Source organism: Coenobita brevimanus, chromosome 23 (assembly GCF_032717465.1).
Source record: "Coenobita brevimanus isolate Jiangsu-jjx chromosome 23, ASM3271746v2, whole genome shotgun sequence".
NCBI lineage: Eukaryota > Metazoa > Arthropoda > Malacostraca > Decapoda > Coenobitidae > Coenobita > Coenobita brevimanus.
In genome coordinates, this window is record NC_136976.1 from 4982501 (window position 1) to 5009648 (window position 27148).

A 27148-nucleotide genomic window follows, 5' to 3' on the forward strand; every position below is an offset into this window, starting at 1 on the left:
TGTGAGGTGGCCCTCGGGACAGGGGCCGAACAGCTGCAGGAGGCGGGCCAGGCGCCTCTGGCTCCGAGGAGAGACAGAGCCTGGGTTGTCTGGGCCTGGGGGCTGCTGGCCAGACCTGGGAGTCCGGGGACTGCGGCCACCTACAGGAAGAAGCACTGTCAGGAGTGAACTGCGGCGTTGCCTCCGTCGGGTGTCTGTTAGGGACAGGGACCTTCCAGGGGTAAGTGGTAGGGCTTGGACTGGGCCACGCCATCACTCCGACAGCACTTCCGGGGAACTGCTCCTGTGGGGAGACAAAGGGCGTCCCACGCAGCCGAGAGGAAAGGGGTCGGCCGTGCAAGGGACCTCCTGTTCTGGGAGAGGCTTCGGAGTCACGAATGAGGGGCGTATGGTGGCCACTCCCTCCCCGTCACGTACGGTGGCCATGAACGCGGTTCCATGACTCCTAGGGCTTGCAGCTGAAGGGCGTACGGTGGCTGCTCCTTCCCTGTCACGTACAGTGGCCGTGAACGCGGTGCTGCTCCCGAAGGAGGAAAAGGCAGGAGAGGGGTGCACAGGGGCAGTGCCCTCTCCAGTGCATGCTGAGGCCATAGCCGAGGGTCTGTCTACCCTAGCATGCACTAAGGCCGTAGCCATGGGCCTGCCCACCTGCTGGGAACTGAAGGGCATACGGTGGCCGCTCCTTCCCCGTCATGTACGGTGGCCGTGAACGCGGTTACTCCCACAGGAGGAAAAAGCAGGAGAGGGGTGCACAGGGGCAGCATCCTCTCCGGTACGTACTGAGGCCGTAGCCGAGGGTCTGTCTACCCTTGTAAGCACTAAGGCCGTAGCCGTGGGCCTGCCTGCCCTTCGGGAAGTAACTGAGGCGTTACTCCCGTAGGAGGTAATAGTGGATGAGGGGCGTACAGTGGCCACTCCCTCCCCGTCACATATGGTGGCTGTGATCGAGGTTCCACTATTCCTCTCTCTGCCAGTCAAGGCGCGTTCAATAACTAACGCCCTGAGGCCATCCCCAGAGGTGGCTGTGACTGAGGGGAGTATGATGGCCACTCCCTCCCCCTTCACGTATGGTGGCCATGATGGCGGTGTCATAGGGGGAAACAAATGAAGGGCGTACAGCGACCGTTCCTTCCCCGGTACGTACGGTGGCCGTACCACGATGTTGCCTGGGACTGACTCTGGATCAGCCCCACCCTGGACCTGCTGAGGGTTGCCCCGCCTGCAGGGTCGTTGCCTCTTGCCGCTCACCTGGTGTTGTGACAGTTGCGGGGAAGAGGGGCTCTGGAGATGGGTGTCCTGGTGACCCTCTTGTCCTGGGTCACTAACCCCGCCATGGTGTCCTCCTGGGGTGGTGGTGTGGTGGTGGCTCGGTGGTGCGGTGGGGGGTGGTGAGGTGAGTTGTCCGGTGGCGGCGGGTATTTTACCACCCTCCGTATCGAAAAAGTCACAGCACCGTGACTGGAGGTGGTATGTTGTGGTGGTGGATGTTTGGTGGGCTGGGGTGAGGTGTCGGAGGAAGTTGGTCCAGTGGAGGGTGGTGGGGTGCGGCTCTCGGTGTGGGTTGAGAGTAAGCCGGAGGGAGGATGGGCGGTCTGTCCGGTGGAGGATCCGGAGAAGCTGGTGTGTTGCCCTGAGCCTGACCTGTGGGCGGTCGTGGGGCTGCCAGTGGATTCATTCAATGCTCATCTCGGGTGGTTGTGCTTGGTGCGGAGGTAGGAGTCGAATGCTGGCGAGTGAGGGGAATGTGTGGTTTTTATGAGGTCTGGGTGGGTGGGAGGAGCGTTGTGCATTGGGGAATTGGGATTTGGGGAGATTCCATTTTGCCTGGTGGATGTGTAGGGTGATGGGGGTGGTGTTTGGGGTGGGGGTGGGTTGAGGTGGTGAGTGGGGGGTCTTGTGGGTGGTGGGGTTGGGGTGTACCTGGAGGGTGGGCATGAATGGCGTCCCGATCTGGTGGTGGTGGTGGTGGTGAGGGTGGGTGTTGGTGGTGAAGGTGGGCGAGCACGTGGTGGTGAGGGGGTATGGCCGGGGGCGGGTGGGGTAGCGGGAGGGGGTGCGGTGTGTCGTGTGTAGTGAGAATGGTCGTGGGGTAAGGTTGGTGTAGGTGGGCGGGCTGCGGGTTCACATGGTGGAGTGGTTACACGTGGTGGGTTGGAAGGTGGTGTAGTGGGTGGGGTGGTGTGTTGGTTGTTGTGAGGTGGGGTGATTGCACGGGGTGGGCTGGAGGGTGGTGCAGTGGGTGGGGTGGTGCTTTGGCGGTTGTGCAGGTGGTCTGTGATGGGTGAGGGTGGCGTGGTGGTGTCGGGCGTTGGTCGGCTAAGTTGGTGTGACGGAGGTTGTGTCATGGGCGGTGGTGCAGGATCTGGTGGTAGAGAGAGGGGGTTAGGTGTGGGTTGGTCAGGGGCAGGGTTGTGGGGTTGGAGGTTGGTGTCGTCGTGGGGGGTTGGGGAGGTGGGGGTGGGTGAGGTGGGAGGCAGCGTGCTCGTGGGGGATGTGGAGGGTGGGGGTGAGTAGGAGTAGGAGTCGGGGGGGTAATTCTGGGAAGACACCGATGGGCCAGGTGTGCATGGAGAGGTGAGGGGCGTGCGGGTGTGGGGGTGGTCATTGTTGGAGGGGTGGAAAGGGCGCACGTGGCAGTTTCGGTAGGTGCATGGTTGTCCGTGGTGATCTATGACAACTTAGTAAGGGTTAGGGATCCTGATAATTTTGAAGGGGCCATCAAATCTGGGGGAAGTCTTGGTGGGGATGGGCAGGTGTACAACCGCCACTGAGTCGCCCGGCTTGTACGGGTTGGAGGGGTTGGTGTCCGGTGCAAGGTCTTGTTGGGATTGGAGGTGGTGGAAGAGTCGTTTGAGGTGGTGGAGAGGGTCGGTAGAGGAGGGAAGGGTTGGTGGGTGTAGATAGTGGCGGAGGGGTAGGAGGAGTGGGGATTCCCCGAATACTCGCTTGTGGGGGGTTATGCCGTCGTCTCGTGGGCAGGTATTAAGCCCCCATTGAACAATTTTGACATGGGCGGGCCAATCGTCATTGCCTGTCTGCAAGATTCTGGTCCTGACTTGATTTAGGAGGGACCGATGACTCCTCTCGCATACGCTGTTACCTTGGGGCCAGTAGGGGGATGAGTGGGAGATTCGGTAGCCGAATATTTTGGCAAGTTCTTCCCAGACTTTTCCTGTGAATTCAGGGGCATTATCCGAGTGTAGGGCTTGTGGGATGCCGAAATAAGGGAAGACGTGGCGGACCAGGGCGTAGGTGACTGCTACGGCATTGTGGTCTTTAGCAGGGCAAGCGATGATGAATTTTGAGTAGACGTCAACGAACGTGATGATATATCTGTATCCTGCTTTTGGTGTGAGGGGGCCGACGACGTCGAGGGAAAGCAGCTGCCACAGTTTTTGTGCAGTTAATTTGCCTGAGGGGCCAGGGGTGCGTGTGATGTCTTTCCCTAAAGCACAGGTGCGGCATGTTTGGATGATGTTTTTAGCAATGGTGGATGGGTTGGCTGTCCAATACATGTCACAGAACGCCTGTAAAAGCTTTTTGGTGCCGAGGTGGATGCTGTTGTTGGCGTGGAGGTGTATCATAGCGTCATGAGCCGAGGTGGGCTCGAGGACGATGTGGCCGTCTGCGTCATACAGGTGGTCGCCGTGGAGGTGTAGCCTGGCGAATGTGCGTGGCGGGATCCAGGTAGGGTGCTGTTTGTCTTTCCACATTTGAATTAGGTCTGGTTTTGGGCAGACGGCGTTGATGGGTAGACAGGAGAGGGCGTCGGCATTAGTGTGGAGCTTGCCTGGGCGGTATGAGATTTCAAAATTGAATTCTTCGAGAGCTTCCCGCCATCGAATAAGTTGGGCATTGTTAGTATTGGACTGGAGTAGCCATTGTAGTGATTGGTGGTCTGTGATGATGACTATGTGGGTGCCGGAGATGTAGGAATGGAAGTACTCTAGAGCCCAGATTATACCGAGGCACTCGCGTTTGGTGGCCGCGTAATTTCGCTCGGCTTGATTTAGGGTGCGGCTGGCGCAGGCGATGATGTGTTCGCGCCCGTGTTGTACTTGCACGAGGACAGCCCCTATGGCTATGAGGGAAACGTCAGTATACAGACGGAAAGGGAGGTTGTAGACTGGGAAAGCGACGACGGGTGCTGAAATCAGTTTGGATTTGAGGTTGTTGAATGCGGTCTTTCTGGTTTCGGTCCAGACAAACGGTTCGCCCTATTTTGTCAGCTCATGCAGTGGTTTGGCTATGTCCGCAAACCCTTTCACAAACCGTCGGTAGTACGACGTAAGGCCTAGGAAGCCCCGGGTTTCGTGGACGTCTTGTGGTAGAGGGATTTCGGCAATGGCACACAGTTTGTCGGGGTCAGGTGAGATGCCCTTGGCTCCGATCACATGTCCTAGAAAGGAGACAGATCGTTCGGCTAGGACGCATTTTGTTGGCTTGAGTTTGAGGCCTGCCTGGCGGATACGTAGGAACACCTGTTTGAGGCAGTGGAGGTGGTCGGCCCAGGTGTGGCTAAAGACAATGACGTCGTCTAGGTAGGACAGGCAGATTTCCCAGGTTAAGCCGCTTAGTACGGATTCCATCAGACGGGAGAACGTGGCTGGGGCGTCTCCGAATGGGAGGACGTTGAATTCGTAATGCTTCCCATTTGAGGTCGAGAAGGCGGTCTTTTGTTTGTCATCTGGGTGAACGGGGACCTGCCAGTACCCCGATTGCAGGTCGAGGGTGGAGAACCAGGTGGAGCCATGCAGGGAGTCGAGGGAGTCGTCGATTCGGGGTAGGGGTGTGGCGTCCTTGATGGTGACATCATTTACTCTGCGGTAATCAATGCAGAACCGCATGGTTCCGTCTTTTTTTCTCACGAGTACGACGGGGAAGGACCATGGGCTGGTGGAGTTGGAGATAACGCCGGCATCAGGCATGTCCTGGACCTGCCGGTCTTCCTCTGCTCGTTGCTTAGGGTTTTTGCGGCGAGATGGTTGGCGAATGGGTGGTCCGGTCGTGTGTATCTCGTGACTGAGGTAAATGGTGTGGCTGAGGTCTGTTGGGCCAGACGAGAGTAGGTCCTGGAAGTCCAGGAGTAATTGTCGGAGGCTGTTGGTTTGGGAAGGGGATAGGTGCGCGGGTAGGTCCGGCAGAGTTGGGTGGTGAGAAGGTGGTGTGTGGCATGGCTCGGCTTCCTCCATGTCGCTAATGATGAGTTCTCTAGGTAGTGTTAGTGGTGTTGTGACGAGGTTAGCGATACGGATCGCTCGGGCCTGGGGGGGGAGGAAGGTGGAGGATACTAAACAGGAGGAGAGCGGTCCGGTAGGTAGGGATGGGGAGAAAAGGACTGAGGTACTGGAGGGTCTGTTTAGTTCCATCTAAGCTTCATGATGAGGCGGGTGATCGAGGCGGGGAAAGATGGGGAGGTGGTTGGTATAGGTGGGGGGGTGGATGGGGATGGGGAGTGGGGGAGTGGTGTGTTAGGTGAGGTTGGGGTGGTGTTGCATGTGCAGAGGTGTTGTGGGACGTGAGTGTTAGGGGAGGGTGTGTGTGTGTGTGTGGGGTTTGTGGGTGGTGGTGTTTGTGTTGTTTTGTTGTATGTTTTTTTTTTTGTGTTTTCTTTTTTTGCTTCTGAGGGGGGAGGGGGCTGAACTGAAGTGAAGGCAGCGTTGATAACAGTCGATCTTGGTGCGGAGTTTTTGAAGGAGGTCCAGCCCTAGGTATCTGTCATACTGACGGCATTTGGAGTCAAATATGACGAAAGGGTGAGTGGTGGAGACTTGTTGATGGGTGTCGGTCCGAAGGGCCCGGGTTTCCCCACGGATAGGCAGGGGGCCATCCCCCGCGTCTATGAGGTTGGCTGAGGTGGGGAAAAGGGGGCCAAAAGCGGAAGTGTGATGGGAGCAGAAGTGAGAGTACAGGCATGACCTGGCAGCTCCCGCGTCCACCAGTAGTCTAGCCTTGACCCCGTTCAGGCGAATTTGGTCGTAGACTGGGGGTCTGTAGTCATGTGAGGTGGCCCCCGCCACTGTGGGGAGGTGCAGGGGTGGGCCTAAAAATCCATCTGCTGAGTGGTGATGTGGTCGTCGTGCTCCTCGTCGTCTGGTCCTGGGTAGACTGGGGGCGGGGCATCGTCCTCCAGAGAGGATACCTTCCTGCGCCCCTGAGTAAGGGCTCTGCCTCTATTTGCTTTGAGTTGTTCCCTAATGTCGTGCAGGGGGCAGGTGCGACTGCAGGCCATGAATTCTCAGGGATTAATAGAGATGAGGTTGCCCTGGTCCCTGGGATTGGGGCGCCTTCTCTGTGGGTGAGCCCTGGGAATCATTGGAGATGGGTCCGTGGTGGGTGGATGGGGCAGTGGTTTGATTTTTGGTGGTGGAGTTTTTGTGGTGGGGAATTTTCTCACCACGTGTATGGGTTGCGGTGTGGGACGGGTGGCGAGGAGGCGTCGGACGAGTTGTAGGTCTTGATCCATATTCCTCGAGGGACTGTAAATGGTGAAATGCTCCCTGACTGTGCTAGGGAGAATTCTCAGCAGGGCGTTGAAGGTGTGCAAATCTTGAGTATTTGTGGTTGCGTCGGGATAAGCAACGGTGACGAGGCACCGTGCCTGGACGAAAATGTCGTCCAAGTTACCGTCATAGGCAAGAGCGTCGAGCTGAGAGAAAGCGACAACTCTGCCCATAGAAGGCATAACAGCCTGCTTCACAATTTGGGCGAACTGATCCCATGTTAGTTCTGGGACGACTTTTGTTGCGACAGTGGCGATTATTTTTCCCAGGATAGGTAGAGTGATGGCTATCTTTTCTCTGTCAGAGTCGAACCCGATATCTAAAAGGGGTTTGACCATATCCAAATAAACATCTATGTCATATTGCTCCAGGTTAAATTTCGGCAATTGCATGTGAGGTTTGGCTGCCATTGTGCAAGTTTCCTTTTATCGTTCCTCTGTGCTTTATTCGGATCCAGAACCACCACTGGCCACCAGTGTTATGCAGGGTGTTTTTAGTCCGACCTCTCGTCCTAAGAACACTAGCTACTGAGCGGGGTCCTCTTTCCGGACTGGAAGTAAAGCACCCACAAAGGAACAGGACATAAAAACCAGGCAGTATACCTTAACACATCTATTACCTTAACTCTGACACCGTGACAATATACACAAAGAGATATTGGATATGTGTATAGACAGGAAACACAGAATTAGCCTTTAATATAAATGGGTAGGATTACACACACAATAGGTCACTCTTCACTTGTACAGGAATATTTGATGCTAATATTACGGTACCCGAATAATATTCCTTGGCAGAGATGGCGTTTTATTTACTGAGTTTGTTTCACTAGGGGAGGACGTGACCAAGAGTGGTGGGAATGAATATTACCATAAGTGGGTAGGATGCGGGTTACGTCACTTGCGAGAGTTACTTAGTCACAGTAGCACTAGGTCACAAGTTTCTGATGAACCCCGCACGCCTCTGCTCTAACCCACGTTTTCTATACGTCCTCCTGTATAATTATGGTCTTTTCTTTTCTGCCAGGTATCGGGTCACTGTGCACTGAGTGTGACTATAGTCATTTATATATCATTCGGGCCTTATTCTGTTATTTGTCACTGTACACTACTATGTTGATTGTTCACTGTATTAACCTTATTAATGTCACTACGTACCCGTATTTCCCTTGGGTATCACCTGCTGCGCGTCCTGGGCATGAGAGAGAGGCCCTACGGGGAGCCCTCCTGAAGGGGGCAGCGCACTGTCCGTAGGGGCGTCACTGCCCGGGTGGTAGTCGTCGTTGGGGTGCAGGGAGGCCCTCCGATCTGGGGGCCTCGACCTGAGAGGCGGCCCTCACACTGGGGCCACGCTGATGGGGTGCAGGGAGGCCCTCCAGTCTGGGGGCCTCAACCTGTGAGGTGGCCCTCGGGACAGGGGCCGAACAGCTGCACGAGGCGGGCCTGGCGCCTCTGGCTCCGAGGAGAGAGAGATCCTGGGTTGTCTGGGCCTGGGGGCTGCTGGCCAGACCTGGCAGTCCGGGGACTGCGGCCGCCTACAGGAAGAAGCACTGTCAGGAGTGAACTGCGGCGTTGCCTCCGTCGGGTGTCCGTCAGGGACAGGGACCTTCCAGGGGTAAGTGGTAGGGCTTGGACTGGGCCACGCCATCACTCCGACAGCACCTCCGGGGAACTGCTCCTGTGGGGAGACAAAGGGCGTCCCACGCAGCCGAGAGGAAAGGGGTCGGCCGTGCAAGGGACCTCCTGTTCTGGGAGAGGCTTCGGAGTCACGAATGAGGGGCGTATGGTGGCCACTCCCTCCCCGTCACGTACGGTGGCCGTGAACGCGGTTCCGTGACTCCTAGGGCTCGCAGCTGAAGGGCGTACGGTGGCCGCTCCTTCCCCGTCACGTACAGTGGCCGTGAATGCGGTGCTGCTCCCGAAGGAGGAAAAGGCAGGAGAGGGGTGCACAAGGGCAGCGCCCTCTCCGGTGCATGCTGAGGCCGAAGCCAAGGGTCTACTTACCCTTGCACGCACTAAGGCTGTAGCCGTGTGCCTGCCCACCTGCTGGGAAGTAACTGAAGGGCGTACGGTGGCCGCTCCTTCCCCGTCACGTACGGTGGCCGTGAACGCGGTGTTACTCCCACAGGAGGAAAAGGCAGGAGAGGGGTGCACAGGGGCAGCGCCCTCTCCGGTACGTACTGAGGCCATAGCCGAGGGTCTGTCTACCCTTGTACACACTAAGGCCATAGCCGTGGGCCTGCCTGCCCTTCGGGAAGTAACTGAGGCGTTACTCCCGTAGGAGGTAATAGTGGATGAGAGGCATATGGTGGCCACTCTCTCCCCGTCACGTACGGTGGCTGTGATCGAGGTTCCATTATTCCTCTCTCTGCCAGTCGGGGCACGTTCAATAACTAACGCCCCGAGGCCGTCCCCAGAGGTGGCTGTGACTGAGGGGCGTATGGTGGCCACTCCCTCCCCCTTCACGTATGGTGGCCATGATGGCGGTGTCACAGGGGGAAACAACTGAAGGGCGTACAGTGACCGTTCCTTTCCCGGTACGTACGGTGGCCGTACCACGATGTTGCCTGGGACTGACTCTGGATCAGCCCCACCCTGAACCTGCTGAGGGTTGCCCCGCCTGCAGGGTCGTTGCCTCTTGCCGCTCACCTGGTGTTGTGACAGTTGCGGGGAAGAGGGGCTCTGGAGATAGGTGTCCTGGTGACCCTCTTGTCCTGGGTCACTAACCCCGCCATGGTGTCCTCCTGGGGTGGTGGTGTGGTGGTGGCTCGGTGGTGGGGTGGGGGGTGGCGGGGTGAGTGGTCCAGCAGCGGCGGGTATTTTAGTACTTTTAAGATATTTCTGTGGAAGTGAATGGCAATTCTTGGATATTTCTCAGGCATTTTTAAGGCAAATCTTAGATATTTCTGTGGAATTTCTATGACAATTCTTAAATATTTGTGGAATTTCTAGTTTTTTTTTTCCCTAATGTATCTGCAGTATTTAAATGACTTGTATGACTGATAGCATTTCTTGGGTATTTCTATGGTATAACTACACTCCTCCTCAACATGTAAACTCCTGTTTAGCCAAAGAGGAGTACAGTAATGCATCCATTTTTATTCCACTATATTTGTGCATGCGTTGGCCTTGATCACCTAATGGTGGCTTTCCATGCTGCTTTGATCTCTAGCAGCTATTCAGCCCTTATCCCTATAGTCACACTATATAACATCCCAGGCCTTTTTTGGTCTGCATCTAGCAACCCTACCCCTGACATTCACACTTCTCATTTTCTGCACCCAACTGTCATGCTCTTGCACCCAACTGTCATCCTCTATCATCTCCACATGCCCAACCCATCACAATCTACCCCACTTCATCACAACACCAACACACTCCAGTCCCATCCTTCCTCTCGACTTTTCAGTCGTAAACCTAGCCCCCCAGGTCTCGCATTCAAGGATACACTACATATCCACCTAATCATTGTCATTTCTGTACATCTGAGTCTATGAATATCCTCTTCCTTTACCGCCTCGGTTTCACTATCATCCAACATCGCACTCCTAACACATGCCGCATGCAAAGATCCCTTAGCACGATGGGACCGCCCTATCAGTATCAGGAGGGGCAACAGCTCCATGAACTTGTTCCAACCACTCATCACTCTAGCCACAGAGTTACCTCCAGCCCCACCACCAGCACATAACGTCTTCCAAGTAAAAGAACTTTTTCACACACTCAAGAAACTCACCAGTAAGATCGATCCTTTCATGCCTGACAATCTCCACATGCTCTCCCCGACACATCGCACATATGAAATCAGTATTACCTCGCAGTCTACCTCTAATGCTACATCTCTAATCCACCCACTTATGGAATTACTTCCCACGCACTTGTGCCAAATCGCACATGGCCACTCTCCCTCTGCTTTGACAGTGCCATGACATGCCCTAGATACCATCACTTTTGTTTTATTTGCATTTACTCTCAAGCTTGTGGTAGGTGGTAGTCACCATCATCCACTCACTTGATATACTGCAGCCTACTTCTTCCTCCACCTTTATCACTCTTTTTCATTTCTGTGTCTGCCCTCCTCTCTTATACTGCAGCCTATTTCTTCCTCCACCTTTATCACTCTTTTTCATTTCTGTGTCTGCCCTCCTCTCTTCCTATTTCTCCCACCTTTCCTGTCACTTTTTACTACTCTTCTTTCCTTTGCAAGTGGCTTTACATTGAGCAACAAGCCTAATGGTTTCCTGTATGCCAGAAAACCACTTACAACTCTGGGAGGTAACCATATAATTAACCCACACCTGTTCTCTATATGTCAACAAGTGGGTTGGCAGAGGGTTAGTGCCCCTCCCTGTAAAACCATTAACTCAAAAACAAACAGCCACCCCTTAACAGGATTATGGCATCTGGTTATGGACAGATAGAGATATTCTCAAGCCCTTATGCCCCATACCATCTCTCCAATTCCTAAATCTTTCCTTCGCCTACCTTTTTCATTCACAGCAATCAACAACACCAAGTCATCAGCATACAACATCTCCTATGGACGTACATTTCTGACATTACATAAGAGAGCTTCATGCACCATGAAAAACAATAAGGGACTCAAGATTGACCCCTGATGCACACCAACATTCACAGAAAACTTGTCCCTTAAATTTCCATTCACTCTCACCTGGGTGCAAACACCCACATACAGTACATAGCCACAAACACTCTAATCAGCTACGTCTCAATTCCAAGCTCTCTCATTGCCTACTTCACCACCTCCCTAGGGACTATGTCAAAGGCCTTTTCCAAATCAACAAAAAATACTACTCCCTTTTCTTCCCTATGTATGTTTCCTAAAGGTGTCGGACAATGACTAAGATATCAGTGGTCCCTTAGCCTGGCATAAACCCACACTACATCACATCAACTTTCCCTAATCATACTTTCTAGGACTCTCTCCATTACCTTCATTATCTTGGCCAAGAGTTTTATGCCTCCAAAATTTCCTCCTTCCCCAATATTTTATATCAGGAACTGGTTTTGTAAACTATGCACGGAAACTATCTATCTATCTATTGCCAGATGCCTTAATCCCATAAGGGGTGGCCACAAACAAATTCCCTGCGCATTAATCCCATAAGGGGTGGCCACAAACAAATTCCCTACGCCTTAATCCCATAAGGGGTGGCCACAAACAAATTCCCTCCATATCACCCTGTCCCCTGCCATTTCACTGTTCACCCCTCCCCCCAGCTCACACCCTCCTCTCTCATAATATAGCCTACCTCTCCACTCCAACCCTCCATCTCATCCTTGGCCTCCCGTTCCCTCTCCCCCCCCTCCACTTCACTTACATACACTTTCCTCGTTAGTCTATTGCTCTCTATCCTCTCCACATGGACAAACCACCTCAATTTATTTCTCCTAACATTTTCTATCACATCCACACCAAAATGCTCCTTCACTTCCTCATTTGTCAGTCTCTCTCTCCTTGTAATGCCACACGCTCCTCTCAAATAACTCATTTCCAATACTCTCAGCCTTGTGTCCTTTTCACAAGGTCCAAGCTTCACTTCCATACGTTAGAGTTGGTATCACGATACTATCATGCAGCGATTTTTTACTGAAATATCGACTGTGGCAATTAAGCACCACCAGGACAGAGTGACACCCCCCCAGGAGGTGACCATGGAGGGGGTCCGAAGGCTCGCGCCAGGTCAAGGCAATACGGACGTATGTCCCCAACTACCTTGCGCCCCTATTCCCCGGAACAGACCCAGCATGAGTGCACAATCCGTGCGCACTACCCTCCGACCGGACTAGCCCTCGACAGGTTCAGGGTGGGGCTGAAAACACAGTCCCGAGCAGCACCCCTGTGACGGCCTCTAGTCACACAAAACAGGAGACGGCCTCTAGCTGCTCCAAAACAGTGACGGCCTCCAGCCACACATCAAATGTGACGGCCTCCAGCCGCACACCAAAACGTGACGGCCTCCAGCCGCACAGCTATAGAGATGGCCTCCAGCCACTCAGGTGCTGCTTGACCCCCCCCCCTCCTGCATAAACCAGCGATGGCTTCCAGCTACGTCTGGGGAGAGTTAGGCACACCCCCTCTCCTTCTGCAGCTGCCTGTGGGAGTACTACACAGGTGCACCAGCAGGCAGATGACAGCCTCTGCCCGCACCTCGACTGCATGTCACTCCCCCTGCAGGACACATGTGACGGCCTACAGCCGCACCTGTGGTCAGGTGACAGCCTCCATTCGCACCTCGCCCACAGTCCTGCTCGGAAGTTGGAATTCAGTGACGGCCTCCCGCTGCACAGACAGGGAAGGGACAGCCTCTAGCTGCCCTCCCCCTGTTGCCTACAGAACCTCGGCGACAGCCTCCAGCCACGCCAGGGAGAGGCATCACCACCAAAGCCTCTCGCCCCCTGCGACTTCCTCAGCGAAGGATGACCCTCACTCGGCTCACCCCTCTTGTAGCTGAGCAGGACATTCCTCCGCCCCTCTCCACCAAGGAAGCCCCCAGGAGGAATCTCCCTGCCTGAAGGAAGTGTGGTGAGGTCCTGTGCTGTCCCTATCCCCGGGAGTGTGTGCCATCCAGCCGGTGACCACAGGAGATGACCACCTGACGGACTCTGGACTCCTGCCAGAGGTGACGCTGCAGTTTGACCCTGACGCCAGCCCGACGGAAGGGAGATCATGGATGCCGGACTCCCCGAGGCGCCCCTACAACCCCAGGGCGCGCCCTCCCCAGTCCCAGGCGACAGCGACCTTCTCCCCAGAGTGGGCACAGAGAAGCGCACCTGCTCGCGTTGTTCGGTCCAAGCCCTAAGGACCAGACTACCCGCCAGGCCCCACGAGTGGAGGGCATCCTGCCACGCCCGACCACAGCTCCCAGCAGATGACGTCACCTCTGAGGGTCATCCTGTGGCCCTTGAAAGAAGGGACACCAGACAGGATCCCTCCAACACCTGGAGATCACCCGGCCCCTGCAGCCTGGCCGGAGTTCCCCGGCCTGCCCAGTGTAATAGTGACTGCCCAGACCCATAGTGACTGTAATGCTCGTAATACATACTGTATATGTACAGTGCCGAACTAACGCCCTAGTGACCATGTAGTATGCCTACATGCCTATGTGTATATACTGTGTTGTACTAGTGTTTTTACCACTGTGTGATACACAGTGAGACACTCATGTTCAGACTGATGTCCGAGTCCAAGTTACAAACTGTGTAATAATTAATATCCTTCATTGTGCAGTGACCGTCCAGTGTCCCCCTGACTGGCTAGTATCCTGCGTGATACCCAGCAACCAGTCGGGACCCTCTAGTTTATCTAGCACAGTTGATAGTAAATAGTGTGCCGTATGTAACTCCCATCCATATTGTACGAAGGTTGTAGTTTGGATAATATACGTGTAAGGTTGTTGCCTAGAGTTTTTATGTCCTGCTCTTCTTGTTGTGTATCCAAGCTCCGGTCTCGAAAGAGGACCCTGACTCTATTGCAGGTGTTTCTAGGACGAGAAGTAGCCCTTAAAACACCTAGCACAACAGTTACTTCCATTCTCACTTCCCTGTTTCTTATCACTACTTTCAAAGAACCAACAACAATTAAGATCATTAATTCTGTGTTCCTTTCACCAAATGATGCTACATGCCAGGCCAAGAAGAAATACATTTTTTATTATTATTTTTCATTATTCAAAACAAAATCTCCTGGTGGTCTTGTAAGTTAAGGTACAACACACGGGTGGAGTCTGTAAGGATTTCCATCTCAGGAACAGTTGGGGTTTATAGCTCACTATTGACACTCATGGGCAAGTGAGGCTGGTCGTCCTTGCCTTAAACGAAAGAAGTGAGTACTTCTAGCTCCAGGCCCCTACACTCCTGTTTCTATGGGACAAAATGGGAATGGACTGGATGATGATGATGATGATGATGATAAACACCAAATCTCACAAAGACTTCATAACACAAGGCCATGAAGGAATACCCACTTCTGATTAATACCAAATCTCAGAGGCAGGCTTTATAAAATTAGTCCAGAATCAATAAAAAATAGCAAGAACCAATAAAAAAGTTGGAATAATAAAAAAGTACTTAGAATCAGTTAAAACATTAATCAATAAAAAGTCAGAATCAGTAAAAACAGAACTAATTAAAATAGAATAAAAACAGTTCATCACAAATTTATACTCATTTCCTCTCACCAGATGAAGCCGCATGCCTGGACAGGTGGTACGATGCCCCCGACTGGGTCAATACGACCTATCCCCTAAATGACCCCAGACCACACCAGACGACAGTAGAAGCTAACCTGGCTTATCAGATTGCATATCTTGTCCTGCATGCTACCTGGCTGCTGTCGGCTTTCGTGCTGATATATGGTACGTGGGTGGATAGACTGAGGTAGACAGATAGATAGATAGACTGACAGACAGATATAGACAGACTGGCAGATACAGATAGATAGGAAGATAAATTGACAGACTGATATATCCAGATAGATTGATGGATGAACAAACTGAGATAAAAAGATATATAGTTAGATGGTTAGTTACACACACACACACACACACACACACACACACACACACACATACACACACACACACACACACACACAGATACAGTATACATCATGATGGATGTACGCATAAAGAATAGGTTAAAAACAGGCTTGAGAAAAACACATTTACATAGATGGATGTAGATAGCCAGATAGATATACAGTGTCTGGAACAGATACATGAGACAGAGAAGGCTAAATGAATATACAAAGAAACATACCAAGTCAGACTATTGTAAAAAATAGCCTCAGAAGGTAGACAGACAAAGGGAAAGATAGAGAGACTGACAATTAGATGGATGGATGACCTGATAGATAAAGTAAATAAACTGAGAAAAACTTATTTACATGGATGAATGGAAGGATGATGACAGACAAGATAGATACAGATGGACAAGGGCAAACTTTATATAAAAACTGATGGGTAACACATAGATAGACAGAGACAGACATAGAGATGGATGGATGAGCTGACAGATAAATTAGGGCAACTGAGAAAAAAATTTATATGGATGGATGGATGGTGTCAGCTTTGGTGCTTACTATGGCATGTACAGTAGATGGATAGATAAGTGAATAGATAAACAAACACAAATTCCATTGCCCCTAGAATAACACTTGTGATAATGTATAAATGTGCCCTGAACTGTTGTCTGCTTTTAGCTATTTATTTTCCATACTACACTTTAATACTTCTTTGTATGTTATTAATGTCTTTTCAGTACCAAAACTTATCTGTCTATTTATCTATTGCCAGATGCCTTAATCCAGTAAGAGCTGGCCACAAACAAACTGCCTCCATGCTGCCCTGTCCTCTGCCATTTGGCTGCCCTCCCTCCAACTCACTCCCCCTTCTCTCATAATTATCTCTCCACTCCATCTCTACCTCTCATCCTTGGTCTCAACCTCCTCCTCTTCCCCTCCCGTTTGCTCATACACACTCTTCTAGTCAATCTCTCTTTCTCCAAAATACACTGTATAAGTGATGAATAAGGGCTAACTCACTACATTATGTGCAACAATATACAGGTAAGGAAGATATACCATTTAAGCCTCTTTAACTGAAAAGACTACAACTCTACACCTATTGATTGATCACAGAACATACCCACAGAACAGCCTATAAAAACTTAGCCATGAATAAGATAAAGCTGAATATGAATTTTGGTTATTATACTCTTTCCACTTTAACTTGGACTAACACTGCCATCTCTCTGTCTTAAATGCAGAGCTGTAACAACAGATTATTATTAGTAGTACAGTAACTCCAGGCTCATCTGAATGATCCTAGTGAACTGCAAGCTGAAATTACCATCCTCCTGCAGTTCACCATCCTCCATTTGGTGGATAGGGAGTGAAGTGCGGGATGTTTGTGTAGCCAGGCAGCTGAGCCACTCATTTATATCAGTGTCCCCATGTGAAGGCTTCCCTCTCTGGCACCATAACAATGGATCAACACTAGAATATGGTGTCAGTCATGAGGAATGGGTGTTGAGCAGAAAAGGGTGTAGAGCCACGTCACTGTCTTATTCTGCCACTGAACTATGAGAAATAAGCTGTAAGCAGACAAAAATCTAGACAGATGAAGAGAAGAAGATTTGCAGTGCTGTACAGTATACTGATGTAGAGACAGACAATACCCTGAGAGATAACATTTTCATCACTAATACCATTCATCTTGTCACACCATGCAGGCAATGCAAGGAAGCTGTGGGGCTTTTATATACCCTGGCTACTGATCACCCTCACCTTATTAATAATGGACGTGGTCATTTCTGCATTCTACATATCTGATATGGTGGTGAGTACTGTGTGCTTCATTTACTCGGATAAAAATCCCAAGTCTCTTCAGCTCAAGTGATGGCCATGTGTAGTTAGACTGGAGGGTTGATATGACTACTGTAGTAACCAAGGACACTGATTCCTATATATCCAATATTTTGGTGAGTATTGTATGTTTAATCTACTCTGACAAAAATCCTTACTCTCTTTTAGCTCAGCTGATAGCCAAGTGTAGTCAGATTGGAGGGTTTATTTGACTAAGCACTTTTAAGTCTAACTTGCCCCAAAATTCATATCTTCCCATCTTGAATGCTGAGTTGTAACAACTGATTAACATTATGGTACTAGTCACCAGCACTGTCTTTTTCTGCCATTGAGCTAGGTGAAATAAGCCACAAAGGGATAAAAAACTGCATTAGGTTAGTATAAAAGAACTACAGAAACCAAGGTCACTAATTCCTACCTCATAACAAAGGTTCGTGGACTTTTACACAAGCACAATATACAATTCAAATTGTGAGTGGCCCAGCTCCATCAGATGATTTTTAAAAAAAGTTATAGTAAGTCTATCTATCTATCTATCTATTGCCAGGCGCCTCAATCCCGTTTGGAGTGGCCACAAACGAATCGCCTCCAAGTCGCCCTGTCCCCCACCATTTCACTGCCCTGCTCCCAACTCACACCCCCCTCTCTCATATACCTCTCCACCTCATCCCTCCATCTCATCCTCGGCCTCCCCCTCCCTCTTCCCCCCTCCACCTCACTCACATACATTCTCTTCGTCAGCCTTTCACGCTCCATCCTCTCCACATGGCCAAACCACCTCAGTGTGTTCCTCATAACGCTTCCTATCACATCCACATCAACACCACAATGCTCCTTTATATCCTCATTCATCAGCCTGTCTCTCCATGTGACTCCACAGGCTCCTCTTAAATAACTCATTTCCATTGCTCTCACTCTTGACTTGTGTCCTTCCAAAAACGTCCAAGCTTCACTTCCATATGTTAGAGTTGGTATCACAATACTGTCATGTAGTAACTTTTTCACTTCCATGCTCACTTCCCTGTTTCTTATCACTGCTTTCAAAGAACCAGCAACCTTTCTTCCCTGCTGTACCCTTTCGAGCACTTCACCCTCCAAACCTCCATCCTTACTCATCACACTACCCAAGTACTTAAACGTACTCACATTTTCCAATTCCTCACCATCCAACCTCGCTGTACATTCACTGACTTCACCTCTCTCAAAGACCATCACTTTACTCTTCGCTACATTCACCTTTAGATTCCATTTCCTACACACTCTCCCAAACTCATCCACCAAGCCTTGCAGCTCCCCTTCATCTTCACTCAACAACACAGTATCATCTGCAAACAACAGTACAGGGAGTTTCCAAACACTATCCTCTCTCACCAGGGCCACTCCAACATCCACTACCCTACCTTGTACCTCTTTTATTACCCCATCCATGTACAGATTGAACAACCATGGCAACATGACACATTCCTGTCTCAACCCAACTTGTCGTAAAAGGCGACTAAAAGGGTTGGCGGAGGGTTAGTGCCCCTCCCCGGCAAACAACTAACTAAAAAAACAAACAAGTTATAGTAAGTCAGTTACTGTAATCTCTTTTGTATGGTCTTTTACAATTTATCTTTGCTGCTTCTAAATGATACCAACATCTGAACAGCTTAACTTTACTACAGTACTGGATATTCTTTTTTACTCTGATCTGGCCTAAAATTGTCATTTCTCCATCATGAATGCTGAGCTGTTACAACAGATTAACACTAGAATATGATACTTGTCATGAATAAGTGCTATGGAAAGAATGACAAGAGGTAGCTTGGTATTTTTCTGCCACTGAGCTATGGCAAATAAACTACAAAAGGACGAATATCTGGTCCAAGTGTAAGTGAAAGAACTGTACTGTAATATAGCTATGCCCAATGTCCCCTCTGTTTCCAAATATCCAACACTGTGGTGAACCAAAGGGTCATATAACACTCTCAGGCTACTATGACTCACTCTCAGTTGAATAAAAACTTCTGAATGCTGGGATATTTTTCTGATTAAAATTATGATAAGCTAGCTTGAAAAAATTATCATAGGGCACATCTGACACAGTTTCTAACCCTTTGACTAACAGTTTTTCTCTCAGTTAAATAACACTGTCTGGTGTAATAGTTCTTTCACCTTAACTTGGCCAAGATTTTCATCATTTTCCAGCTTATTTTATATACCAGGTAGTTAAGTGAATGAAAAAGACAATGCTAAAGCTCTCTCTCCTTTCCATTGCACTTTTTCATGACTGGCATCATATTCCAGTGTTAATCTATTGATACAACTCAGCATTCATGATGGAGAGGTGATAATTTAGCCAAATTAATGTAAAAACAGTAGTCTGAATATTGTATAGTACCAAAGTGCGATATGGAAGAATTTAAACCCTCTGATCCATAGGACTTTTTTCAACTAAGCAAAACCATCACACAAACACACACACAAAAAAAAATAATAATAATCAATAATAATAACCCCAGCACCACAGAGACACATTTTAATTTTGTATTTGCCAATTCCAGATTACATAATTCAACTTGGAGAGGATAAACGCATGCTAAAGTGGTTTGGCCATAACGAGACAATGGGTGATGAGAGATTAAGAAATTTTACATATCAGAAATACAGTGAGTGAGTGGTAGGGGTAGGCTTAGAAGGTGGAGGGATAGCTTGAAAGAAACTGAATCACCAAGTTGTGAGCATCCAGGAGGGTGAGAGATGTGTATGAAACCAAGGAAACTGGAATGAAGTGGTTTGAGGTAGATGACACACTGGACAACTAGCCTGAAGTGATGTGACTGGGGTAAGCCATTATCAGTGGGACATGCTGGCATATGGTTTAAAACTGCTTGGCTGAGAAATTTACATATGATAACCAAGAGAATGTACATGAGTGAATAAGACTGCTTGCTTCTGTTTTCCAGCAGTTACCACTGGAACAGGTAACAGCAAGTATGTGGGGAAAAAAAAAAACTCTACTTGTGAAAGGGGGAAAAAAAAAATCTATTTGTGAAAGAGGTTAATTAAGGATATATTCAACCTCTCCAGTTAGAAAAGCCTATCTTGAGCTGAATAAAACCATCTGGAGGAGCCATGAATAAAGTAAACAATAGATGTCATTATGCCAGTGGAGTTCACCACTACAGTGCATTTACTTTAACCTGACAAAGATTCCTGAATCCTTTTGGCTCAGTAGATGGGGAAATGTACAGTAGTTTAATCTGATTTGGAGGGATGACCGACTATACTCGTTTTACTCTAACGTGGCCTAAAATTGTCATGTCTCCATCCTGAATGTTGAGTTGTAACAGTTGATTATCATTTGAATTCAATGCTAGCCACAAAGAAGTGCTGTGCAAATGCAGTAAGACCATAGCACTGTCCTTGTCTGCCACTAAGCTAAGTGAAATAAGCAGCAAAAGGATGAAAATCTGGGTCATGTTTGAGTAAAAATAGCATAGTATCCAAGACGACTCATTCCTACCCCACACCTTTGACTCTACAAAGTTCATGCAATCATAATTTTATATTCACGATATGGGAGTGGCCAGTTCCACCTGCTGAAAACAGATTTCTCTTCCAGGATGAATATTGCAGTGCTATGTTCTGGATTATGGCCATGTACTTTAGGATATTCTTCATCTGGTTCCTCAATCTGAATAAGTTTGCCAGTGCCTGTAACGCCTTCTGCAAGTCCTACCACAAACGCACAAAGCAGAATCGACAAAGGAAGGTAATGCGCTCTTGATCTGTGTTCTGTTTATCACTGTTATGGTGATGATGATGACTGATATTATTATTATGATGATGATAATGACTGATATCATTATGATGATGATGATTATGATGATTACTATTTATATATTATTACAGTACCAGGTATTATCATTATGATCATTATTACTATTATTATCATCATCATCATCATTACTACTACCACTACAACTTCTGCTACTACTACTACTACTACTACTATGTGGGTAGAATGAAGAATGGGATACTGACTCACGGTTGTAATGCCTTCTTCAAGTCCTAACATAAACACACCAAACAGAACCAACAGAGGAAGGTTTTACTCTTTCATCACATCAGATACAGTTCTCCTTTCTTTATTTTAACTTTATCTTCAGTTTTTTTAATCAGAGAAACAAGAGAAAAAGCAAGATATCAGAGTATTAAAGAGGTTAGTGTGCAGTTAAGGCATGTTCATCAATTTCCTCTCTCATGCATCATATCAAATCATATATGGGTAGTGAGTCATAGCAAGTCTCTATTTGTCTGTCTATCTATCTTTCTATTGCTATTTGCATGCATCCTGTAAGGAGTGGCCACAATCAAATCACCTCCAAGTCATCCTGTCTTCTGCCATTTGGCTGCCTTCTCTCCAACTCACACCCACCTTGCTCATTTAACTCTCCAGAAGGAGGCCGTAGCACGGGCCGAACAGGGTAGTACTCCCGAGGGGAATGGGAATGCTGGTGATAGGGAGAGCTGGAGCTCCTGTTTCACTAGCTATCTAACCATCTCCCTTTGCTGACCTTTTCAGTGTGACAGTAACATGGAGAGTAGACCAGCATACTCTCTCAAACATTTCCTCTAACTATCTATGCACTACAACACATGCACTTTACATTTCACACAACGTATCCCACTACATTACAGGGGTTGGCGCCAGCAAGGGCATGCGGCCAGAAAACTTTGCCCCCACTACCTAGTGGCGGACTTTTGGGGGGAGGCGTGGCGGGGGTTCCGCCAGCATAGATCATGGGTCCAGGGCGAGATGGGGCTTGGGCCTGTGCTAGAGGGTACAGGGCATTGCAGTTCCCAGGTTGCCGCTTCTGCCCAATAGAGAGGGGCCCAAACCTGGGATTAGCGCCCCAGGAGGCTGCCCTATCAGTGGGTGTATAATGGCGGGATAGTTGCAGTGCCAAGACGCGCTTGGAGGGTGTCCCTGCAGCTGTCCTGGCAGGGTGCCCCAAGGCCACTACCACAGCCACTGGTAAGCTGGTGGGCTAGGGGTCCCAGATCCATTGCCTGGACCTGGGACTGTGCAGTGAGTGGGACCTGTGCTGTGTCTGTCCCCCTTTATTAAAACCGAAGATGACAAAACAAAATAAGTTTCAAAGCAAGCCTGAGGACAGTAAATCACTCATGGGGATGAGGGTGGGTTCATGGAATGTGGGAAGTTTGAGGGGATCGTTGAGGCATTCAGTAAGAGGTGGGTGGATGTGGCGTGTTTGCAGGAAGTCCTGTACAGGGGTGGATCAGCCAGAAAGATTGTTGGGAAGGACTGTTGCTGTAAGTTGTTTTGGCAGGGGTGGACAGATGGATATGGAGGTGTTGGTGTGATGGTTGCGGAGAATATGTTATGAATGTTTTGAGATTAAGCGATAGGATATTGGTAGTGAAAATTCTGTTGAGAAGAAAGATAGCTGCGATTATATCGGCATATGCTCCACAGGCAGGATTGGATGAATCAGAGAAAGATAGATTTTGGGATGATTTAATACGTGTAGTGGGTGGTATGCGGGATGATGAGATAGTGATTTTGGAAGGGGACTTAAATGGTCATGTAGGTGAAGCAGTACAAGATTATGAAGGAGTGCATGGGGGATGTGTGTATGGTCTAAGGAATGCAGAAGGGGAAAGGATACTCGAGTTTGGGGAGGCAACGGACATGATTGTGTGCAACACATATTTTAGGAAAAGAGACAGTAGGTTAATTACGTATGAGTCTAGGGGAAATAGCAGTCAGATAGATTATTTTCTGGTTAGGAGGGCCGATAGGAGGTTAGTGAGGGATGTAAAAGTTATAGGAAGTGAGGAGTGTGTGCAGCAGCAGCACAAACTATTGATTTGTGATACGGTGCTTAAAGAACAAGTGATGAAAAAGAGGACTTATGTACCTAGGAGGAAAATATGGAAGCTGAAAAACCAAGTAGTAAGGGATGCCTTCTATAGTGAGTTGAGGAGAGTGGTGGCTGAACAGGAAGCTGTAAACAGAGGTGTTAATGAACAGTACAGAGCCCTCAAGAACAATTTCTTGAGAGTTACTGATGTAACATGCGGTTGGACAAGAGGACCACCTAGACATAAATTAACTTGGTGGTGGGATGAGGGTGTAGAAGCAGCAGTTAAGGAGAAAACAAGGCTTTTCCGGGAATGGAAGAAGGGTGGTAGCAAAGAGGAATATTTGGCTGCCAAGCGTAGGGCTAGAAGAGAGGTATACAGGGCAAAGTCTGAGTCACAGAGACTATTACTTGATAACCTAAATAACGGGGAAAGGAAAAATATGATTTATAAGGTGGCAGGTCAAGTGAAGAGGGATAATCGGGATATTATAGGTGAGCAGTGTGTGAAGAATGATGAAGGAAGGGTAGTGCTGAACAGTGAGGATATTAAAGATGCATGGAGAGAGCATTATAACCGGTTGTTGAATGAGGAGTTTGACTGGGACAGGGAAGGTTTGGAGCCAGCAGATCCAGTGTCTGGCCCTTGGCCTTTGATTGATACTGCTACTGTGAGTGAGGCAATAGGCAGGATGAGGGTGGGGAAGACAGCAGGTGTGTCTGGGTTGACTGCCGAAATGTTGAAAGCCTCAGGCGATATAGGGGTGACTTTAGTCACTGACCTGATAAATAGGATTATTTATGAGTGTGTTGTCCCAGATGATTGGCTGAAGAGTGTAATTGTAAATGTGTATAAAGGGAAGGGTGATGCCCTGGAAAGAGGAAATTATAGAGGTATAAAGCTTTTAGATCAGATAATGAAGGTAATGGAGAGAGTTTTAGAAGGTATGATTAGAGAGAGAGTGAATATTGATAAGATGCAGTTTGGGTTTATGCCAGGTAGGAGGACCACTGATGCCATATTCATTGTTCGACAGCTTCAGGAAAAATATATTGGTAGGAGAAGGTATCTTTATTTTGTTTTTGTTGATTTGGAAAAGGCCTTTGACAGAGTCCCTAGAGAGGTGGTGAAGTGGGCAATGAGAAAGCTTGGCTTGGAGGAGTGGCTGGTTAGGGTGGTTATGGCTATGTATGTGCGTGCTCACACCCAGGTAAGAGTGAATGGAGATTTGAGTGATGAGTTTTCCGTGAATGTTGGTGTGCATCAGGGGTCAGTCTTGAGTCCCATGTTGTTTATCATGGTACTTGAAGCCCTTTCACGTGACTTTAGAAACAGACTCCCGTGGGAGTTGTTGTATGCTGATGATTTGGTGTTGATTGCAGAGAACGAAAGGGAGGCGGAGGAAAGGTTTAGGAAGTGGAGAGATGGTATGGGGCAAAAGGGTTTAAGGGTAAATGCAGATAAAACAAAAGTGATGATATCTAGGGTTGGTGGCGGTACTGTCAAAGACGAGGGAAAGTGGCCATGTGCAGTTTGCCACAAGGGCGTGGGAAGTAATTCCATCTTGTGTGGTGTGTGTGATAAATGGGTGCATAAGAGATGTAGTGGTATCAGAGGTAGACTGCGAGATAATGCTGATTTTATGTGTACGGTGTGTCGGGGTGAGCAGGTGGAGATTGTCAGACGTGAAAGGATTGAACTTGCTGGTGAATCTCTTGAGTGTGTGGAAGAGTTTTGTTATTTGGGAGACATGTTGTGTGCTGGAGGTGGGGCTGGAGCTAGCTCTGTGGCTAGGGTGAGAAGTGGTTGGAAGAAGTTCAGGGAGCTCTTGCCTCTCCTGACATTGAGAGGACTCTCCCTATGTGCTAAAGGGTCTTTGTATGCAGCATATGTTAGGAGTGTAATGCTGTATGGTAGTGACACCTGGGCAGTGAAGGAGGAAGATATTCGCCAGCTCAGACGTACAGAAATGACAATGATTAGGTAGATGTGCAGTGCATCCCTGCGTCCAAGGCCTGGAGGGGCTGGGTTTACGATGGAAGAGTTGAGAGGTAGGATGGGACTGGAGTGTATTGGTGTTCTAATGAGGAGAGGTAGATTGAGGTGGTTTGGACATGTGGAGAGGATGGGGGATGATAATTGGGTGAGGAAGGTGAGAAGTGTTAATATTGGGGGTGGGGTTATGAGGGGTAGACCGAGAAAGACATGGGACGAGGTCATTAAGTGTGACCTTCGGGTTAGGGGACTGAACTGGGAGGCTGCATTGGATCGTGCAGTGTGGAGAGCCGCCATTAGGTGACCAAGGCCGACACATGCAAGCATGTTGGAGCCTTTAAAAACGAAAACAAAACGAAAACGAAAATGAAACCCCATCCCTCCATCTCATCCTTGGCTTCCCTCTCCCCTTCTCCCTCTCCCTCTCCAGCTCACTAACATACACTTTGCTACTCAGTCTCTAGTTCTCTTTCAACTCAGGAATAACAGGCAGTACAAGAAAGTGAGAAGCAGGAGAGGTGAAATATAATATTGGGCAAAATCTTGTCTCTGTACACTTCAAATTTATTTCAGCCATGCTATAGTTTTATCACATTAACTCGGCAGATGATTAAGGCATCTGGCAATAAATAGACAGATAGACAGATTTTTGTCCTTTTGCACTTTATTTCCTTCAGCTCAGTAGCAAAAGACAATAGTGCTCTTTGTGACTGTACTCTTTTCACATTAACATGGGCTAGATTTTTGTCTTTTTGCAGCTTATTTCATGCCTCTCTGTGGCAGAAGAGGACAATGCTACAGCTCTACATCCTTTCCATAGCACTGTTTCATGACTAGCACCATATTCTAGTGTGAATCTACTGATACAGCTCAGTGATCAGGATGATGGGATTACAATTTCTGGCAAAATTTGAGTAGAAGAGTAGAGTGCTTTGTTCCTGTAGTGATCCCTTGTTACAGCTCAGCGTTAATGATGGGGAGATGTCAAATTCAGGCCAAGTTAATGTGACGAGAGTATAGTCCTCAAGTTTTCATCCACAGAAACAACAAAAAAAGCATGAAATGGAAATGGCAGCAACAGTGGCAGATGTGAGAGCAGAATACGATCAACAACCACCACCACAACAACCACCACCACAACAACCACCACTACAACAACCACCACCACAACAACCACCACCACAGCCATTACCACAACCATTCCAAGAACCTATGCAGCAATTGGCTCTTGCTGCCCCAGACTACGAGGATCTGGCACCACTCCCACCAAAGAAGCAACCGTGAGTGATGATGATCATGATGATAATTAATTTGTCTCTCTCTCTCTGATAGAGAATGTATTTATCTCCATACAAGATATTTAGGTAACCTGTTTCTGCCTTTCCTATTAAAAATCCCTTTATTCTCCCTACAGACCACCAGTGCCCAAGAAACCCAGAGCTCCCCCTGAAGCACGTCCGTTCAATTACCTAAACCCATCCTTCCGCCCAGCCAATTCGCATGACATAGAAGGAATGAGGGCAAATCCAGCCTTCGTTCCAGATAACCCCAATGAGATCTTACACTCTTCACGCCCAACATCAATGAATGGCGATGAAATTGACTATTTTCCGAATGATGGCTATATCCAACCTTGGGCTCCCAAGCCTAACACACCGATGCGTCATGACTCGATGCGGAATACTCGAACCCAGCCACCAGAAATGCCCCTGAGGCGTTTCTCGTCAACTAGGGGCCCCCCAAGAATGCCCTATGACCATCAGGGCCCACAGCCTTATGCTCCACCACCAGACTATGACCAAACCTTAGGTCGACCTCATCCTAGAAGTCCAGAACAAAGACGTGAGTATTAACCCCTACAACCCAATACTGTATATCCTATCTTATTCTTGCTATTTTCCTATATTGTACAGTAACTTTACTTGGCTTACGAGATACTCTTAAGAATCTGAGAAGGCAGATAAAGCCTTGAGTCGCCCTTTCAATACAACCATTATTTTCTAATCTGAAGAAAGTCATATGGAGCCAGCAAAAATAAAATAAATGTGTTAGCAAACTGAAGGGGTAAAGAAATATTAATGCATGCAACAATATGTAATACAGTACTACCAGTAAACACCTTTGTTGGGGATGTATGAGCAAGGCCATTTAAATCCAAAAGCAATGAAATGTCGCCTCACACCCCGAGGATGCATAGAGTATATTGATGGCTATCTACCTAGCAAGTTTCATGCCAATAAGACAAAGTCTGACCTGTGGCCCTCTCTTGATGATTTTCAACATGCTGCACTTGCTGCGTGTCACATGCCACATGCACCACTTGGGTGTGATGAAACCTGTCAAAAACAAATCTTTAAAAAATTGGACTATCATATGGTGCAAACCACGCAATG

At 48.6% G+C, this 27148-nt stretch overlaps 1 protein-coding gene across 1 annotated transcript in view; it reads left to right on the plus strand.

Annotated features, from left to right (window-relative positions):
* Positions 1 to 26608, plus strand: part of LOC145392640 (uncharacterized) — a 34658-nt gene extending 8050 nt beyond the window's left edge. The window contains exons 3-7 of the mRNA XM_080266964.1: positions 14707 to 14880; positions 16757 to 16863; positions 20494 to 20643; positions 21056 to 21093; positions 26170 to 26608. Coding sequence (XP_080123090.1) covers positions 14707 to 14880; positions 16757 to 16863; positions 20494 to 20643; positions 21056 to 21093; positions 26170 to 26608 — 908 coding nt within the window. The remainder of the gene's footprint in view (positions 1 to 14706; positions 14881 to 16756; positions 16864 to 20493; positions 20644 to 21055; positions 21094 to 26169) is intronic.
* The last annotated feature ends 540 nt before the right edge of the window (positions 26609 to 27148 follow it).